Source organism: Carettochelys insculpta, chromosome 6, assembly GCF_033958435.1.
Source record: "Carettochelys insculpta isolate YL-2023 chromosome 6, ASM3395843v1, whole genome shotgun sequence".
Classification (NCBI taxonomy): domain Eukaryota; kingdom Metazoa; phylum Chordata; order Testudines; family Carettochelyidae; genus Carettochelys; species Carettochelys insculpta.
The window spans coordinates 18840881-18861943 of NC_134142.1; the positions used below are offsets into that span (position 1 = coordinate 18840881).

The 21063-nt window shown below is 41.4% G+C and overlaps 1 protein-coding gene across 1 annotated transcript; it reads right to left on the bottom strand.

Moving 5' to 3' along the window:
- Positions 1–1168: 1168 nt before the first annotated feature.
- PLD4 (phospholipase D family member 4) lies at positions 1169–17491 on the bottom strand. The gene is made up of 10 exons (XM_074998694.1): positions 17413–17491; positions 13215–13417; positions 12764–12947; positions 11590–11710; positions 11083–11210; positions 10657–10857; positions 9373–9512; positions 6659–6824; positions 4296–4392; positions 1169–1741 (listed from the first exon to the last, which is right to left on the bottom strand). The coding sequence occupies exons 2-10, from the start codon at positions 13376–13378 to the stop codon at positions 1524–1526; spliced, it is 1419 nt and encodes a 472-aa protein (XP_074854795.1). The 5' UTR covers positions 13379–13417; positions 17413–17491; the 3' UTR covers positions 1169–1523.
- Between the last annotated feature and the right edge of the window lie 3572 nt (positions 17492–21063).

Sequence of the window (21063 nt, forward strand, 5' to 3'; positions counted from 1 at the left end):
CCACGAAAGCTCATCACTGAATAAATAATTTTGTTAGTCTTTAAAGTGCTACATTTCTGCTGTTTTGTTTTGTTGGAGTACACACTAACATGGCTACCTCTGTGTTATTGTAAAACATAAAATAATCAGTGATGACACAAAAATTGGAGAAGTGGTAAAAAATGTCGAGGACAGGTCACAAATTTTGAGTGATCAGGATCATTTGTTAAACTGGGCTTAAGCAAACAGCATGCATTTTAATTTGGCTAAATGTCAATGCATACATCTAGGGGACTATGAATGAAGACTGTACTTATACAGTATGGCACTCTGTCCTGGGGAGCAATCACCGTGAAAAAGATTTGGAGGTCCTGGATAATCAGCTAATTAGGAGCTCCCAAAGTGACACTGAAGCTAAAGTGCTTATGCAAGCCTGGGAAGCATATAGAGGAGAACCTAAAGGAGGAGTAGAGAGGTAATTTTAGCCATATGTTTGACATGGGTGTGGGCGCTGCTGAAATACTGTGTTCAGTTCTGGGGCACACAACAGAAGATAAATTGATAAAGGTTCACAAAAGAGCCAGAAGAATGATTAAAGCATCAGAAAACATGCCTTATAGTGAAGGAGACTCAAAAAGCTCAGTATATTTAGCTTAACAATGAGAAAGTTAACAGGCGACTTTATTATAGTCTGTAAGTACCTAGGTTGCAATCAATATTTAACAATGGGCTCTTCAAACTAACAGAGAAAAGGTAATAACAGGATCTAGTGACAGGAAGTTAAAGCTAGATAAATTCAGATTGGAACTACAATGTAAAATGTTAATGGGAAGAGTAATTAATTGTTGAAACAAATTGTAAAGGGTGAGGGGTGGAGGGGATTCTCCATCAGTGACCATTTGAAAATCAAGATTGGATATTTTTCTAAAACATCCACTCTCAGAATTATTTGGGGGACACACTATAGCCTGTGGATACAAAAGGTCAGATTAGATGATCACAGTGGTCCCTTCTGGCTTTGGAATCTACGAATCTGCATCTTTCGATAATTAAATACCAGTGTATATCTAGTCCTTAGTCTGCCCTGAATATCTGCTCATGTGGCCCATGCTTAATGCTGGCCCAGATTTTAATAAAATATTTAAACACATAGAAGTAACAATATATTAATTAAACTTTAATGACCACATGTAAAACCTCCATCAATCAGGCAACTTAGCGTTAAAGATCCCATGGAAATGGAAATATACTCCTTTGCAACTCTCCAATTAAGATCAGCTTATTCCTTTCACAATCACACACCATATTGGGCAGTCTGACATAAAACTGAGTAGATATTTATTTGACAGAGGTGGATCAACTATGTACAACATTCACATATTAAGTGCTAAGAATTATTTGATCATACACATACATTGAACAATGCTCCCAGAACACTAAGTAGCAGGGCATACCAGTAGCAAATGATTTCTTCAACAAAAAATAAAAAAACCCTCCATATTTCATGTATATTGAATTTCAAACAGAAAGAAAAATGTTGAACTTTATAAGTAACTTAATCCCTCTTTCCAGACACAGTCTTTCTGACCTTGCAGGTCTTCTATATTTACTGAATATTTGGAATTCCAGTCTCGTTCAAAAAGATTTTTTAACTGTTCTTGTATAACTGCCTTCTTTCTTTGAGGATCTGTTGAAGTCTGGTTGACAATCAGCCCAACTCCAGCTGTAGTACTGAAGTAATCTTTAGACCAGTTGGACGTTCCTACAGGACAGAAATATGGATGGTTAATGAGAAATAATAATTTTCTTACAAGTATTTTGTTGGTCAGAGGGGAAAACGGGAGAAGTCACATTGAATGAAATTTGAAGCCTGGGGCCTAATGTTAGTCTCTTCAAAACGGATTTAATGCACCTAAATATAACTGGACTCATTTTCAGAAAAGTGGAGAGATGAAAGTTATTAGCATCTTTGAAAATCAGGCCAGCTGCTTCTCACTTGAAGGCTCCACTACAGAGAACCAACTTGAAGTTAACTGGAGGCTCTGTAGGAATCTCTCATACAATGTCAAGTATCGGAGGGGTAGCCGTGTTAGTCTGGATCTGTCACAGCAACGAAGGGTCCTGTGGCACCTTATAGAATAACAGAAAAGTTTTGAGCATGAGCTTTTGTGAGCACGAGCTTTTGTGAGCACAGACTCACTTCATCAGATGCTCTCATACAATGGAGACTGTGGCACAGATGCAGTCAATGTATCTGTTATAGAAACAAGAACATGCCATAAAATTTGGATGCAGGGGGTTTCCAGGTCTAATATTTTGGTTCCGGCCCATATATATGTCTATTATATATACAGCTGCCCAGTGGCAGTGCAATCTGTGCAAAACTTTTAACCATCAGAAGAAAAAGATGAAAAGAAAATAAACTTTGCAGTTGAACTTTACTTGTTACAAGAAAATGGAGTTCAGGAAGGAAGGGCAATAAGCAGCCCACGGGCCAGATACAGTTTGCCAGGGCTAGCCCTGGGCAGCTTTATTTACCTGAGTCTCCAAGGGTGTGGTCGCTCGCAGCTCCTGTTGGCCACTGTTTGCCATGACCAGCCAATGGGAGCTGCAGGAAGCGGTGGCCCAACCTGTACCAGTTCCTTCAGCTCCCATTGGCTAGGAAACATGAACCAAGGCCAGTGGGTGTTGTGAGTGGCCACACCTGCAGACGCAGAGGTACACAAAGTGTCTGGTGCCCCCCCCTGCCCCCGCCCAGGGCTGACCCTGATGAATCATGTCCTGTCCATGGGCCTCTTATTGCCTCTCCCTGGTATAGCCAAATACAACAGACACAACCTCTGAGTGCTAAACCTGCAAGTGTCAATGCTGTTCAGTAGACATCCCAGATCAAGGCAGGGATCTAGCTGAATGTGTTTTCTGATCCTCTGTCAACAGTTACTATAATACATAGGGCAACCATATCTCCCTGTTCCAAATATGGGACAGGGAGATATCGGGGGAGGGGGAGGGGGAGGGGTGGCTCCTCCTGGCTCCACCAAGCCCCAGGGAGCTGGCGCCCCACCCCCAGTCCCAGGGAAGCGATGGCCATGGGCGCTTCCCACCTGGAGCCTTGCGGAAGTGGCAGCCGTGGGTACTCGCCACCCAAAGCCCTGGGGAAGAAGCAGCCGCGGGCGCTCCCATCCCCACTTCCAGCCCCCGAGAGCCTAAATAAGGGACAAGTCATCCCTTTTAAAAAATAAGTAGGGACACCTTTTTGGCATCCCAAATACAGGTCTGTCCCACCCACTCAGATAAATCACCCAATTATTCCAAGAGGTGATTTGGGCGGAAAATAAATTTTCTTTGTAACTAATTAAACCTCTGTTTTCTGATGATAACTCAATAGGACACAAATCGAGACTGACAGGGTGGTGAACTTGGTAATGTCTTCCGTCACTTACTCTCATCTAGGATCCTAATACAAGAATGAAATATCAACACCAACATGGTGGTTAATCATTTAGGGTGACAAACAGTGTGAGGACCCTGTATTTTCCATTCCCCTCCTGGAATCCTGCTCAACAAATAAACAGTCCATGGATTCCTCACATTAAGCTTTTGTGAAAGCAAAATAGTATTTCCTTTCATGGACTATTATGTGTCATTGAATGAATTTTGATTTATTTAGTCCAGAGAAGAGTGAGTAGGGAATTGATAGCAGCCTTCAACTACCTGAGGGCAGTTACAAAGAGGATGGAGAGAGGCTGTTCTCAGTGGTGACAAATGACAGAATGAGGAGGAAAGGTCTCAAGTTGCAGTGGGGGAGGTCTAGGTTGGATATTAGGAAAAACTATTTCATTAGGAGTGTGGTGAAGCTCTGGACCAGGATCTCTAGAGAGATGGTAGAATCTCCATCACCAGAGGTTTTTAATTCCTGATTTGACAAAGCCCTGGCTGGGATGATTTAGTTGGGATTGGTACAGATTTGAGCGGGGGGGTGGGCTTGATGACTTCCTGAGGTATCTTCCAACCCTGTGATTCTATGAATTTATGAGATTACTGTGCGTGCTTGACAATAATACTAATCTCTGCTCGTTCAGGGCCATGATCTCCTGTACTTCATTCTTAATGAATCACAATCCAATACAATCATCTCCTGCTGAATTTGTCCTACAGTATTTTCCCCCACTCTTCTATCCAGTGCAGATGTTTTGCTCAACCTGTCCACTATACGTTTCTGTAGTCTTCTTGGTAAATTTAGCTAACACTTGACATGACACCCAGTCCTGTCCAAACCCTGTAGTCTTGATTATGTCTTAAAATAAAACACTTACCAACATATGCTACTTTATCAGTGACCATATATTTGTTGTGATTCACTCTCCCAAAAGGAATGTTTGTGTGATTCAGGACTGGAACAATGAAAATTTTCTGGATGGAAAAAAAGTACAAAGCATACAGAGAATTACTGGAATAAAACATAGATTATATCATTGAATGATGCAAACTTTCCTTGCTTTCAAACAAAACTGGGTATAGACCAGATTAGAATTTTCAAAAGCTCTGGCTTTAGATGGTTTGGAGATTTTGCTATTCTCCAAGAAGACTAACTGGGGCACACTAATAATCCCACTATGCACAAAAATACATAGGACAGTTCAATCACATAAGGACAAAATGTACTTCACAATGTTGCATCTGTGAAAGAGTTATCGTTTTACATTAAAGACAACTAATACAGTATTCGACATCTATTTAATAGTCCTACTATTCTGCATTCATCATTGATTGTTGCAGCATTACTGTACAGTTGAATGAGCTGATCCCAGACAAAGAGTGATATTGCAGAGAGCAATAGGGCCTTACATTTTTTTTACTTTAATTAAAAATAACATTTCAAGCCATTGCTTATCTTCCATGCTAAAAATCCATGCATCTGGATTGTGTTATTTCCTCTATTCATCTACCTGCACCAAGATGGGGGGCTCCGCACAGCCAGGGATTTCACCCTAGTTTCCACACCCACGTCGGTGAATTGTTTAGTGTAATTTGCAGAACAGTAGCTAGCAAGGAGTCCTATGTGTAATTTCCTAGCCATTATGACACCGGAAGGATAATGCAGTGAAAGTTGGCAGAAGGTGTGAAGCAGAGCTTGTCACTTTACCTATCACAACAATTTTGTAGATTTCTTTGCAACTTGCATTAATATTGTCAACTGACTTGAAATAAATACTGCCATTACTTCCAGAAGAATATCATCAACATCATGACAAATCACATGGAGATGCAAATTCCTTGCAGATCAAGAACCACCCAGCTCAGTCTTGAGCTAGATTCTTAAAATGGTCTGTCTGTATCTTCAGATTAAGGCTGCATCTAGACTACAAGTTAAAATCAATATTTATGAGAAGTGATTATTTACATTCATTTTTATAATGTCAAATCGAGCACCTACAAACATTCTAGAAAAATCAATCCGTGGTGTCTCCATGTCAAGTTTCTGTGTCCTCGTTATTTTTTTTTTATCAAATTTTGACCTTGTGAGCAATGCATTCTGGGTTCCTATCCCACAATGCCTTAGCCCTGGTTGCTTGTGGGTGTTTGATGTCTGAATCCCACAGCTTAGCTGCCATGTAGTTTGGGAGGTGACACCTCTCAGGGACAGAAGGGCAGGGAAGGTGGGGGGGTACAGGACAAAATGTAAACAGAAAAAAGTTTCTATTATTATTATGCAAGAACAACTCTTGCATCGCCAAGCTGCAAAGCGGTGCAGAGAGGGATGGAGGGGAACTTAATATCCTGGTGAGTCCATGGTGCTGCTTATTGTGAAATCACTAAAGCAGAATCATAACCATCTTAAGAGTATGCAGATAGGTATCGATGCGATTGATCCTGCTGGGATGAAATGTAATAAACAAAGGGATCATTATGTTGTGCATGTCCTCTATATTTGCAGCACTGGTCAGTGCAGAAATCAAATCAAATTGTGACCCTCTTCTGCCGCACCAGAATGGAAATGGACACACAAAGAAGGTCACCATGTAGCTTTGTAGGATATATACGGGACACCTCTGGAGGCCGATGAATTCAAATTACAGACATGACGCTTACACACTAGCCTGCATTCAAGAGTCTAAAATTGAAATGGCGCTATACCCATCTCTTAAGATCGATATTTTGTTATAGATATGAGGGCAGATTAGATCAAGCTAATGACAGTGACAGTGAAGACAGTGATGTCTTAAGGTCGAGATAAGTAATTTAAATTCAATTTTAACTCGTAGTCTAGGCGGAGCCTGAAATTAAGATTTCATCTATCACTGGCAAGCAGATCGTACCACTAAAGCTTTGGCAATTATATAATCATCTGCTATATACTGGCATCCCTTGGTAAATATGCTTCATAATTTTCATGTCTTCACCCTAATAATAGGCCTGTATTAAGAAAGCTACAGAAAACAAACCCATGTTGAGGGAAGTGGTTGCTGGGCTCAAGAATAATGTTGAATAATATCACCTAGACTGAAATTTCCAAGGCCTGTTGCTGCAAGATCTGAAATCAAGTTTGTATGCATAAGCCTTTGTGTTTAGAGTTGTACCTTAATACACACAAGTAGTTGTGGTCCCTGCTTGAAAACTGCCTTTTTAAAAGGATGGCCCATTATATCATTATGTCAATAGAGTTTTCTAATCTTACCACATCTATGGTGATGTTGGTATGTGGATCACTGAGTGCATGAAGTGACTGCAAGTAATGGAACATGGATGGGTCAGTGTGGAGCCAGCAGCTGATCAAAAGCCTGATTTGCACATTCTGGTTGAATGCTGCACGTCTCAGCGCATTGTCAATTTCTGGCCAGTATCTACAGGAATGAAAGTAAATGAACAGAAAAATACATTCAAAGAAACCTGCGACAAGAAATACCTAACACCACATTGGTAAGAAAATAATACAGCAATAATAATGTAGGGCTGGAGCATAGCTCTGAATGTACTACCCAGTCAAAATCAATGGGGAACCCAGGGAAAAACCTTCTGCAGAACAACGGTGAGTAACTTCTGCACTCCACTGGGATTCTACGAGTGGCTCATGAGACATTTCCATCAATGTTACCCAAGCTGAGGATTGCCAGATTCTGCTGGTTTCCATCTGTAGTTTTTGCCTACTAGTATTACTCAAGTGACATGCTTATAAAGCAAGGGCATGTGAAATGAGTTGTGCGCTGATTGCATACGACAGTGGTTTCCAACCTAGGGTCCGTGGACTCCTGAGGATATGCAAGGGTATTGCAGGGAATCCGTGAAAAAATAGAAGATGAATAAAAATGATAATAGAAAATAAATTGCAAAGTTACAATCAATTATTATTTTTAAATTAAATATCTTCCAATAACGTTGTTAATGGCTGTCCGAAAATCTATGTTGTGGTCAGTGAAAGAAGTGTGCATAGCAGCTAGAATTGGCTTTGATGGGGGTCTGCAAACAGTTTGGGCAGGTGATCGGGGGTCTGCACTATGGAAAAGGTTGGGAACCACTGGTCTACAATGCTGACTGTGAGAGTCGTACACTCCCTTTGCAGCCAATCAAAGTGCTGCTGTGGTTCAATCAGCACACCCCACCAACTCTAGGTACACAAACGTAATTAGCAAAACTGCCCTGTCCCAGGAGACCATCTTCGTTATGACAAACTTGTGGCCCACTGAGATGAAGGAGGCCACTCATGCGGCCCACTCACTAGCCCAGGTTGCCCTGCTGTAGAACGCCTCCTTGGTGTGTCAGGTGCACAGAGGGTGCCTGCTGAAGGAGCTGTAAAAGAGACAAGGAGCCAACACTGTATGATCAGCTAGTGCTTTGTGGGCCACAGGCAAGTTCTCTCTGGGTTTGGAATTATACAGTCTCTGGTCATAAGCTCAGCTCTGACAATTACAGAAATCTGTCCAGTCATTAGGAGTTTTTTAAAAGAAGCCTCAAAAACTCTCAGCTGTACTTGGATTATTAAGTTTATATGCAGCCAACATCTCTGGGAATTTTGAAATATATTTGTATCTAGCACTTGGGGGTTAGCTGACAATTAAAAAAAAAGTCTGATGGAGATCATGTGTAATTATGTTGCTTAAAGTCTCCTGTGAGGACCCGGCGTTGTCATTTAGTTTACAGTCAGATCATTCTACTTGCGCTCAGCAATGATCATTGTTCCCCAATGAACATGTGACAGGGTGTATTACCAGCAGTCCTAGGCATCTAGAATTGTATAGAGGAAGATGGTTTATAGAATCATGGAAATGGAGAGCTGAATGAGATCTTGAAAAGTCACCTAGTCCAGTCCCCTGCACTGAGGGAGACCCATTTCTGATTGGCATTTGTGTCATTTTCACCTATTAATGATAGGGAGTCCACAGCCTCCCTTGGAAGCCTATTCCAATGCTTACCTACCCTTTTAGTTAGCAAGTTTTAACTAATATCAAAATGTTATGCAAACACGCACGGAGTCACTACCACCTGATAGATAATTTTGCACATCAGACAGGTCGGGGCAATTTTGTGTCTGTGTCATATATTAGATTTTCTGCATTTCTTTTCTCCCATTCTTTTTAACTAAGCATATTGCATGACAACAGGCTCCCACCACCACTTTAGACAGACCATTTATTAACATTGCACATTCTCCACTTGGAGCCTTTGTTACCCATTTCTATCTTTGGGGCCTGGTGTGATGCAAATAGAAGTCTTTATTCGCAATGTCGGAGGAAAAAGCAATGACACTTCATTTAAGGGATGCTGCAGCCATCACGGCAAGAAGTTGAGGATTCCAGAGATGCCAGGGGGCACTGCATTATCTTTTGAAATTGTACCCCAAATCTCTCTCTGCTAATCTTTCCCTAGGATTTTGTAACTGCTATGCTTTTGCCAGGAGTCAGGTTGGAAGAAAAGGGCCTGATTCTTCATTGCGCAGAAGTCTGTATAGTTATTTACTCCAGTAAACTGTCTAATGATAAGTGTCATTAAACAAATAGAGTTGTAAGAGAAATTGTGGAATCCTCATCATTTAAAAAAAAGATGAATAAATACCTGTCAGGGAGGATCTATATTTTGTCTGAGCATAGGAGGCTGGATTTGATGACTTGCTGAGCTCCCTTCCAGTCCAACACACATTTCTATGAAGCTATGAAGTAAGAGCAATGTCAGTGTAAAACGCTACCAAAACAGAAGGTGAGTGTTTTATGTGCACTTTGGAATGGCATAACAGCTGCAGAATGTCCAACATCTCAGTTCTCTCCAGGGGTGAAAATAATAATAGTATTTTTGGAGGGAAGAACATGCTGCATTTTTGGTAAGAACAAATTTCTGCAAAAGCAAAGGACATTGAGCCATGAATACAATTGTGTGATTTATCCAAGTTTAACCTCCTACTTTGCTGGATGTCTGAAGCGGGTTGTAGGAAAATACTCCATGACTGAGACATACACATACTCGTCTGCATCATTTATAACATCAATAATAGAAATAAGGTCTGGAGTACGACCCTTTGGGCAAAACGCAGCAGGAGAGGCCTGTAAAGGAGGGAAACAGTCTGATGATTATCATACATGCCCCTGCTCCTGTCCTACTGCTTACGTTTTCTTTCAACAAACTTTGATTGCCTGATTTATATTAACCTCTACTCAGTTTTGATTACACATACAGAACTTCCCACCTCGTATTTATTTACAGGGGCAGGAATTGTTAGCAAGTTGTAGGCTCTAAATCTGGATCCAAAAGCACAATATAATCAATGTGCCATTCATAGAGTTATTATTATCAGGAAGAAACCTTATGAAATATGACAATAAGTCTTTATTTCAAATTTACTTGCCCCTTAGTTGCCATTACAAGGTAGCTAAAAATAAAGATTTAAAGCCATCATGGCCTAGACTTGCAACATACTATTTACTACAGGCCAGATTTTCCCATACTCACAGAGTAATGGATTAATCCTGAAGCAGTCCCATTGAAATGAATGGGACTATCTGAGCCATAAGTTACCATATAATGGCTATGTCTACACTAACCAAAAACTTCGAAATGGCCATGCAAATGGCCATTTCGAAGTTTACTAATGAAGCGCTGAAATACATATTCAGTGCCTCATTAGCATGCGGGCAGCCACGGCACTTCGAAATTGACTCAGCTCGCCGCCGTGCAGCTTGTCCAGATGGGGCTCCTTTTCGAAAGGACCCCAGCTACTTTGAAGTCTCCTTATTCGTATGAGCAGATGGGAATAAGGGGACTTCGAAGTAGGCAGGGTCCTTTCGAAAAGGAGCCCCATCTGGGCGAGCCACGCGGCGGTGAGCCATGTCAATTTTGAAGTGCCGCAGCCACCCGCATGCTAATGAGGCACTGAATATGTATTTCAGCGCTTCATTAGTAAACTTCGAAATGGCCATTTGCATGGCCATTTCGAAGTTTTTGACTAGCGTAGACATGGCCAGTGTGAGTAACCTATGGCAGGATACAAGGTCTAGCTCTATATCCCTTACTCGTGTTACATAGGACCTTATTCCATTCATAGTCCGCTGACACTTGTTGAATAAGGCACTACTCAACCTGAGAAGGGCATAACTGAGCCTGAATGAAGAGAGAGATGCAGAAAAAGACATTTCCAGGAAATGGTTTGGAACAGTTTACAACAAATATTTCAGATTAAAATCTGCTTACAGAAAAATAAGCTGTTGTCAAGGTTCCATTAAACTGCACTTCCAGAGGTCGATACTTGTTAATTTTGGTGGAATAATTGCTTGGCCATGAGGAGGGAACAGTGGCATTAGCATACCCAAGATCCCAATAGGTTTTAAATGTTTTCCATAGATCGCTGGCTAAGCAGCTGCAGTTGTATATCACGGCACCAACTTCTTTCACCTGCACAGAATTAACGTATGTTCAAACTCATTCTCTTACACCTCCCAGGCTTTCGTAACCCCACCCTGTTTTCCTGGTGTGCCCCATATTTTATATTACTATGAGGGGTTAGCATAGAGAACTATGATAAAATATGTGCATTTTTTCACAGAGCTCTGAAATTTATCCCAGGGGTGTCATCTCCATCATGTAAGTTTATGTTTAGCGAACTAAAATACATCTGACCTGAGAAAATGACCTCCAGTCCATATTTGCACTGCCAATATACACGTGTTGCATGTCTACAATCCAAAATTTGGAATGCAGCACACCTTTGGTCAAATGCCCAAAATTTACTCTTCTTACATGAGCCCCTAAGGAAAGATTTTGAGTAAACAGGGAAAAAGGTGTGTTAGCTAAAGAAATTCTTAACAGCATTTTTAATTGTAACATGAAAATGGAGTGTAATCTATAGCATTCTTGTGGTGACCAGAATGTATATAGATTTCTAGTGCTTGTATGATAGAGATTTTTAGCCTTGGGAGAATATATGTATATTTACTAAAGCTGTATTTCAGTATATATAAAGGACCCGACCCAGCACAGCACTTAAACTCATACTTAATTTTAAGCATGTGAGTAGTCTTACTGGCTGCAAATTAAACATGAGCTGGATTGGGTCTTAAGAGTTTCACATTAGTCCTTGTTTACAACACTGAAGAACTGAAGAGGCCATGTGAATTACATAGTTACCTTTTTCCTCCAAAACTTTAAGATCAGTTGAATTTTCAGCTAAAGTTGGCACACTTGTTGCAATATACACTGAGACATTCTCCATAAGTAAACTTTCAAACTTCTTCAGAATATCTTCACCCTGCATACAAAGCACCACTACTTATACTACATCACAGAAAGAAACAGCAAGAACCTTCTAAAAATAGATACTTCTTGCAAAGGAGACACACTCAATTCAAGGATGGGAATGTTTCATTTTTCAGTCTATTCAACTAGAGCTGCACTAAAGACAAAAACTAAAGGTCTTAATCCAATTTATGAATACAACTTTGCTTCCTATTAGTTAATATCATTAGCTGTAACATTATTATAGCCAAATACAGCAAACACTAGAACTGAAATATTTCTGGAGTTGAAAGATGAAATGCAAACAGCAACAAACACTATTGGCTGCTGATACACTGAATTGACATTCTGAATTACGTTTCTGTGAGCTTGAAAGCAGTGGGGCTAACAGGATGAACTTCCCTTTAAGAAGGTACGGGGCTTGTTTGCACCTGTGCTACACTTGTTCCTTCTCCAGGGTGTAGGAAATGAGCAAAGTCATGTGATAGGCAAGTCCTGGGAGGCAGAGAGGGGTAAGAGCAGCCTGCGGATCAGGAGGGAGAGAGAGAAGTACGGATGACAGATAGCGTAGGAAGAGGACCTTGGAAGGAGAGGCAGAGGAAAGCCCATCAGTATCAGGTTCTGAAGGCTGGAAACCCACACAAGAGAGTGAGGCAGGGTTCCTCCTACATTGCCCTCTACTGAGGTGAGGCAGTGAGCTTGGTAAACAAGTGGCAGGCACAGAAAGACTGAATAGAGGCCAGGAGGAGGCAGAACTGAGCCCCAGGGATGGCCAAGCTTGGAAGATAAGAAAGACACTTAGAAAGGAAGGCTTGTGCCCAGCTTAGGACAAGGGTGGAAGACTCTCTTGTTTTTGGGTTTGCTTGGACTGTGGTAGATGGGAGGAAGTGGACTTACTTGTGACTCAGCTGGAGGACTAAGTCACCTCTGGCCTCTCCGGCTCTGAAGACCAAGAGAATGACATGAGATAAGGGTAAACTGTGGCCATGGAGGGGCCTTGAGCCAGACTGAGTTGTGCACTTCTCCATGGATCATATGTGAGCTTATTTTCTCATTTTTCTCCTACCTGTTCAGAAGATGAATCGTTTACTTTTAAATCTTCTCCTGTGAGAGACCAGTAGTAAGAAGCCACATAAATTCTTTCTCGTGCCATGTTGAGGAGACCCATCCAGGCTTGGTACAAGGGTTTCATAATGGTGCTATTTGTCTCATAAGCCATGTCATAAGGAATACTTTCCACAAGTTCAAAACTGCCAAGGCAATTGCATATCATGAAACTAACATTCATGAACTGAGAAGACTGCAGAACATTCCTCTTTATACCCTGTAGTGGACAATTCTAAATCCCATGAAATATGTCATCAGAAGGAAAAATTATTTTCCCAGATTAGTGGTCCTTTAATAGCTATTATAGTGTGTTGCTTTGCTCTCTTCCACCTTTTGCTAATATTATGGTTATTTCTCCATCAGTTAGTTAACTCTCTCTCTCTCTCTACAAATCATCAGATCTGGCTTACTTGCATGAATCATTACATCTATCGACATTGTTCTTGTTAATCATCTTGTCTTCCAAGATATCTCCCAGAAGTCCTTGCTCTTCCATCTGCTGATAATTGCCGATAATGGTTACTTTGTCTTCTGGAATGTCCATGGTGACTGGTTTTATGATGTAAATAGCCATCAGGACAACAAGTACAACTATTGAAATCACTGGTATGAACTGGAATTAGAACAACATTCATATTAGACGTAGTTTGTCATAGCTGAAAACGCTTCCAAGAGCCACTAATTACTGTAATGAGTACCTGTCACTTTACAAATAAGTACTTGAATGTTAATTCTGCTTTCAGCTACAGGTTGAACATTTCTAATCCATCACTCTCTGGTCCAGCAACATCCGTGGTCTGGCATGATGTCCACCTATCATGGGCATGGTCAAGTTTCCCATGGTCTCAAAGTTTGTTTACAGCCACCAGTGCTCGCTGTCAGTGTTCTGTGCTGTTATTTAGCTCTAATTTACCCGTAAATGTTTTCTAAGAGCCCAGTAAGCAGTGGAAATGTTGGTAATGCTGCTAGACAATATTGACATCCCAGGGTTCAGCAAAGTCTCTGGTTCAGCTCTCGTCAGATCCCAAGAATACTAAAACTAGAGAGGTTTGACCTGTACTGTCAAAGTCCATTTTGCAATAGATACATCATTAAAACCAAGAACCCTCGACTTGTGGCTTATTTTCCTTTTAAAATTTTATTGTTTACCAATACACCAAAAAACCATTCTTTCCCCCAGAATTATTTGACGTTTCACCTTTCCTTTATTAACACAGAATAGCAGATATTCTTCCATAATGTAGCTTGAAATAGAGTCATAACCATAATATGTATATTTACAAACTCAGAAGAAAAAAAAATAAAACAAGCAGTTTTGTAGTTCTATAAATACCAGTCAGAAGCAGAAAGTCATTTTGTGGTTTCAGGCAGCTGTTTTTAGACTGCTGTAACTCAAATGTCACTTTGAAAAGTGGAGCATACCAAACCATTAGTCCATGAGACCGATAGTGTTCCTCTTTATGCTTTCAACACCTTGGCGTTTCTATGTCTTTTCATAAACAAAATGTATGAGGACCAGGCTGAGTTCATGCACACATTCTGAACCTTAAAACGCAATACTGACCTCTGCATGACTGTCCTGTATTAAATACGGTAAACTCTTTCATATCTGGCAGCCCCGGGACCAGAAGGTTGCCAGATACACTCATCCCTCATTAAACAAGTACTTTATTAACGAGTACTTGCTTAAACGAGGGACACACACACCTACCTTCATTCACTAGACAAGTGAACTCCCGCCCACTAATACGAGCCTAACCCCCTCCCTACAGCTCCAACCCCCTGTAGTCTGACACCCTGTGTCAGCCCCACAGCCCCAAACTGCTGCAGCCTGACCCCACATACCCCAACCCACCACAACATGACCCCCCCCACCAGCCCCACCACCCTAAACCGTGGCAGCTTGACACCTCTCCCCACTGGTCACATAGCTTGTCCACCCTGCTGGCCTTGCAGCCCCAAACCACAGCAGCCTGAACCCCCGCCAGCCCTGTGGCCCCAAACCGTGGCAGCCTGACAGCTTCCCCCCACCCGGCCCTGAGGCTCCAAACCATGGCAGCCTTAACCTCTTGTCAGCTCTGCAGACCTAAAGAACCGCAGCCTAACCCCTCCCCGCCGCCAGCCCTGCATACCCCAAACTGCTGCAGCCTAACCCCCTCCCCCCCTGCCAGCCCCACAGACCTAACCTGCAGCAGCCTGAACCCCCCTGCCCATCTGCCCCCCCGGACCCAACCCGCCACCAGATTTTAACCCTCCCTCCTGCTCACAGCCCCAAACTGCCCCCAGCCTTTAACCGTCTCCAACCCCCGCCACCTCTGAAACCCAAGGTTCACTTACCTTTCAAAAGCAGCGCCACCTGCTGCCATGCCTTTCCCAAGTTAGGAGCACTAGGAACCAATCAGAGACTTTTACATGTATTTTAATGGTAATTAATTTAGTGTCCCTCTTCAAAGTTTTCACTTAAGAGCAGAAAGTTGGGAATCAATTGTACTGGCATAGCCAGGGATGAGTGTATTCAAAGATTCAGGATAATGGAGAGGTATACCTAGCAATGCATAACACTAAGAAAAAATATGATTAGATATTAAGCAACAAACTATTTGCAGAGTATTTTATTTACCAACAACAGAATATATTGTACACTGTGAACTTATACTGTATTTGCTGTATTTATTTGTATTTACTTTCACTCTACTGTACTTACAGAAAACATAACTAAAATTTACTGATGGTTAAAATGCCAGTTATTTGAGAGTTCCAGAGATAGAATGTCTGATATGAAAAAGCTTACTGTAGATCTACAGTTATTGCTGCATTGCTTAATATTAGAATAATTTTTACCTAGTGGCACTCAAACCCTCAAAGGTGTCAGGCACCTAACTCCTACACCTATTGATTTCAACTCTACAGAGTACCTCTGGCAACTCTTAGGAGCTGGGAGAGTTTGGCTTCTTGCCAAAGGCACTCAATTCCTCAGACTCTGGGTTCTAGAACCCCCTGGATGTGGAGCTTCCTTTAGGACTCATTTGAAAATGCCTGATAAGCCCTAGGTGTAAATATGAACAAAAAATGTAAATAGCAGAAATTAGCACTATTATTAATCTGCCATCTTATATTTTTCACACTCTAAGCCTGCGGCTACACTGCATTGTGCTTTCGGAAGCAGAATGCAAACAAGCAAGATCGGAAAGGAAGAGGAGGCACTGATTTACATATCTTGCTCCTTGTATGCATATTCTCACACAATCTTGCTTCCTTGAAGATCCTTTTCAGGAAGAAAAATGACCATGTAGATGGGGTTCCTTCAAAAACAAACCCCATTTTTGAAAGAACCTTTCTTCGTGAAACAAAATAGGAAGAAGGGTTCTTTCGAAAACAAGGTTTGTTTTCAAAGGAACACTGTCTATACAGCTGTTTTAGCTTCCAGAAAATGCTCTTCCAGCAGAGAGATCATGTGAAAATATGCAAATGAGGCACTAGATATGTAAATCCACACCTTATCTGCATTTCTGATTTCACTCATTTGTGTTCTGCTTCCAAAAGCAGAATGTCGTGTAGCTGCAGCCTAAGAAAACAACTAAAATACCACTTGTAGTATAAATACCTACTTGGTTGTAATTTGTTTAACTGGTGTGTAAATTCTGTTTGTGACGCTGCTTCGATGAAGGGAGAACCTCTGTATAAAACAAAACCATGGAAGCTGAGCATTTTGGCCTGTAATAAAGCTAACCGATTATAGGCAAATCATCTAATTAAGGAATAGCACGACTAACACTCCATTCCCACTCTCAGTGAAGCCAATTACAAAATTCCTATTGATCTCAACAGGGTGAGGATTTTACCCAATGAAAGTGAATGACATGGGTTTTATTGTAATATGGGTGTGCAAGGGAAGAAATCCATATTAGAAGACAACTATGTCAGTGATTGTGCTTAGCATCCCTTTGCCAGAGAGCCAGGAGCAAGGCTGGATGGGAAAAAACAATTCTAATAATTGTTACTTGATGATTCAGTCTGGGAGAACATTCACCCCAGTAGAATATGCATGCACATGTAAGGCCCTATGAATCAGTCCCTTAAGATAGTGTCCAAGTGGTACATTGGTCTTGTGGATTAATTTCATCTGCTGTATTACATGGGACATTTTAAAAAGTAAATCCACAGTAATGTCACTGAAATAATTGGCCCAGGTCCTCAGCTGGTGCGTAAATTGGTAGGGCTCCATTGGCTTCAGTAATGCTATGCTGACGTAAACTAGCTGAAGAGCTGGCCAACTAGATTTGCCTATTTACCTGATTGCTTCCTGTCACTGTCGGATCTGAGCCCCAAGGAAGTACACAGAATGGTTAATACAAATGAGGGTTACTCTCTCAAGAAAAGACTGCTCTCTACACTGTCACACACCAGGGAGCAGATTAAGGTTTCCCTCACATAAGTCAGTCAAGACTGTGGCTGCTGTCTTTGCTGCAAACAGGCTGAAAACCAGCTTGTAATTCTAAACCGTATGACAAAACTATCATCAATTGCTATATTTTTCCTGCGGTCTTGATAAAGTGCTATGTATTCTACATTCTCATTAGCTAGAACACAGTGTATTTGAATACCCACCGCTCTGAGGGCTTTCTGATCATTTGAGTTTAATCTCACATAGTAATACTCATTTAACAGCAGGGATTTTTTGGAAGCACTTTTACCAATCTGAAAAACAAACATATGTACAGGGGAAAAATAAGACACTCCACGGACATTTGTATAAAGCTTATCACAAATAGAAAATCAGGTTACTGCAGTTGTACTTTATAGAGTTCTGAAAATGACAAGTGTACAGAACAATCATTGTATTATGGAACTTTGTTGACATTAATAAATTCCAAAATGACTGGCCCAGTATTTGTGTGTGGAGCGCATCCACTGTAATGCAATTGTAAGGAACTGACCCTCCCATTCTTTAGATCTTTGCTCAAGAGCCACTTCTACCACAATGCCTATAAATAAATTAGCCAACTAAGAGTGCCAAAGTACATAAGCTAGAGGGGATAGTTGCTCTTAACCACATCTAAATTATTCAGTACCTTGACTGTACATTTATCTTTCAGATTGTCTCCTTAGATTGTAGAGCCCTTGGTGACAAACCTATCTGAATGTGTCAGGTGAAATCAAACAATTCAGATATAGGAAAGCCCGTTGGAGGTGCCCTCTAACTCATCCCACTCCCTGCATTAAATCCTTCTCAGAGTCATGATGGCTGATGTCAGTAATATCTCTTGGAAGAACTGCAGCCCTGCCACGTGCACCAACCAACAGATTATGCCTTAGCATCTGGAGCTTGCAAAAACAATAATTAATGTTTCACTTCTCTCTTCCAGTAATGGTTACCAAATGCTCTTAACATAATGTCATGAACAGCCTTAAAGGATACATGGAGTTAAACCCACATTTTATTCAAGTTAGGAAACTCTGTCTATCACTTGCTAGTGTATTAAAGTCAATCACAATTATAGAACTGGAAGGAACCTTGAGAGGTCACCAAGTCCAGCTTCCTGTACTGATTGCAGGACCAAGCATACGCCATCCTTGACGGATGTTTGTCTAAACAACTCTTAAAAACCTCTGAAGATGGAGATTCTTCAAGGTCCCTAAGCAATTTATTCCAGTGCTTAATCACTGTGACAGTTAGAAAGTTTTTCTAAACCCCCCTTGCTGAAATTCAAGCCCATTGCTTCTTTTATCATCAGGAGTTAGGGAGGATATTTTCTCTCCCTCCTCCTTGTAACACTGTTTTAGGTATCTGAAAGCTGTTTTGTCCCCTCCCAGTCTTCTCTTTTCCAAACAAAACAAACCCGGTTCTCATGGGTTATATTTTCTAGATCTTTAATCATTTTTGTTGCTCTACTCTGGACATTCTGCAATTTCTTCATATCTTTCATTTAATGTGGTGTCCAGAACTGGACCTAATACTTCAGCTGAGACCTAATCAGTTCAGAGTAGAGTGGAAAAATTACTTCTCATGTATTTCTAGCAATACTCCTGTTAATATATCCCAGAGTGATGTTTTCTGTTTTTGCAACAGTATCGCACTGTTGACTCATATTTAACTTGTGGTCCACTAATGACCCCTTGATCTCTCTCAGCAGTACTTCTTCTGAGGTAGGAGTCATTTCCCACTGTGTATGTGTGAAACTGATGGCTCTTTCCTACATAGGGTACTTTGCATTTGTCCTCATTGAATTTCATCTTATTTACCTCAGATGCTTTCTCCAGTTTGCCTAGATCATTTTGAATTATAATCCTACCTTTCAAAGTACTTGCAATCTCTCCCAGCTTGCTATTGTCCACAAACCTGACAAGTGTGCTTTCCATGCCATTATCTAAATTGTTGATGAAGATATTGATCAGAAATCATTGATTGATTGATTAGAAAATTGATTCCTGCAGAAACCCACTTGTGCCCTGCCAGCATGACTGTGAACCATTGATAACTACTCTCTGGGAATGGTTATTCAGCTAGTTATGTATCCACCATGTGTTTACCATCTAGGTTGCATTCCCCTTTATTAATGAGAAGGTCCCTGGGGTGGGGGGACATTTTTGTAGGGACTCCCAAATTGAATTATACCTATTACACAAACTGAAGATATGGCCCCAAATTTTAATTTTCAAAAAAAGAAAATGCTCTGGAGTCAAAGAGAACTCAAAATAAAAGCAGAAGTAGTAGCTCAATAAGGAACTACATCTTGTTAACATCTTTGCTGGACTTTGGTGGACTTTCATCTCTGAACAAAACTGCAAAGAATAGAAGTGTTGTTTAATTTTGCTCATCAAATTTCAACAGGTGGGCTAATGCCACACTGCTAGGAGCTACACAGTTTGGGGCGTTTAATTATGATACAGTGGTTAAGTTGGGTTTCTTCCCTTCAAAAATCTCTTTTGATGGTGTTGTATTAACAGACTGTTAGTAGCAACAGCAAAACAATAGCCTCGGACTCCTGATGAGTGGTTTTTTTTCCCTCCTCCATGAGAAATGAATTGTTACAATTTCTGAACTTACAAAGAGGAATCTCTAGAATAAAACACCCTGCCCAGAAGCTATTTTACATGCTTCCAGTGAGTAAGGTGCATTCATCTCCCTGTTTCATAAAACTACAAGCTGATGGCATAATAATTCAAAGCACTTACCATCTTGGGGGACTGTCGGCTGTGAAAATGCTCTGCCTTCTTTTGATCAGGCTCACAGCTGCAGTTATGGCAGGCAGTGCACAAAATTTCCTGCAATAGATGTGTCCTCCTCGCTCCCCCCTCCCACATGGGCTTTTTGCTGTCGTTAGCTTCCTCTTCAGGGCTGGAGTTTCACAAAGCTCATAAATAAGTACAGATCCCAAGTGGCTGTCTGGTTCTGCCAATTTGAGTGACACCTGGGATTCTGGGGCCCAGTCCTCAACTGATGTAAATCAGCATCCCTTCCAAACAGCCCATACGGCCCTGCTGCTGTTGAATGAAATGTCAACGTTTCTACTGACTTCAGCGGTGCCCGACCAAATCCTAGAACAGCATTGAAAGGCTGTAGAGACAGGCTAGGTTAGGAGGACCAACACATCTTCCATGCAGCATCCACATGAGATGTTGCAGTTGTCTTTTCTTCCTACAGTGTCAACTGTGTGCACATAGCACAAGCTCCGAGGGCCCAATCCTGCAAGGTGCCGAGGAACAAGATATACCAAGTTCCCTGAACTCCCTTTGGCTTCTGTGGGCCCTGAGGGGGCTCAGTATACCCAGCAATTGCTTGCACCTTGCAGGATTGAGGCTTAAATGCATTGCAGTTTTATAAAGGCACTTCAGGAAAAATCCTGTCTGTATCTATCACAACAGAGGCAAAAGAGACTGAATGAAGGCAGAGTGTCAGTGTTACACATGGCAGCAGATTTGACTGTATACAGGGGTGAAACCCTGGCCCAGCTGATGGCTATGACAAAATATCCACTGATTTCAAGAGGGGCTTGGATCCCTAGCCTAGATTTAACAGGGGCACCACATGAGAGGCCTGGAAGGGGCTTGGTTTTCAGAAAGCTCCAGGCATTCTCAAGCCACGGTTTTCAAAAGCCTTTGGAAAATCTGCCACAGAATGACCCTCGTACCTCCACATGCACCAGAACTTTGGGAATTTGGATTGTTGCCTGCAGAATCCAGGAAATGGGTTCATTTCTCCACCCCCTGGCTGCCTCACTGTCCAGCTGCAAGTGAGATGGAAATACATCGTTCTGC

Excerpts from the sequence above, each read along its gene's own strand:
- PLD4 (XM_074998694.1), bottom strand. The coding sequence starts at position 13,378 with ATGGCTATTTACATCATAAAACCAGTCACCATGGACATTCCAGAAGAC. Across the intron at positions 4,393-6,658 it reads CCAACATCACCATAGATGTG|AAAATTTTCATTGTTCCAGT; the intron begins GTAAGATTAGAA and ends TTTTCCATCCAG. Across the intron at positions 1,742-4,295 it reads TGATAAAGTAGCATATGTTG|GAACGTCCAACTGGTCTAAA; the intron begins GTAAGTGTTTTA and ends TCTGTCCTGTAG.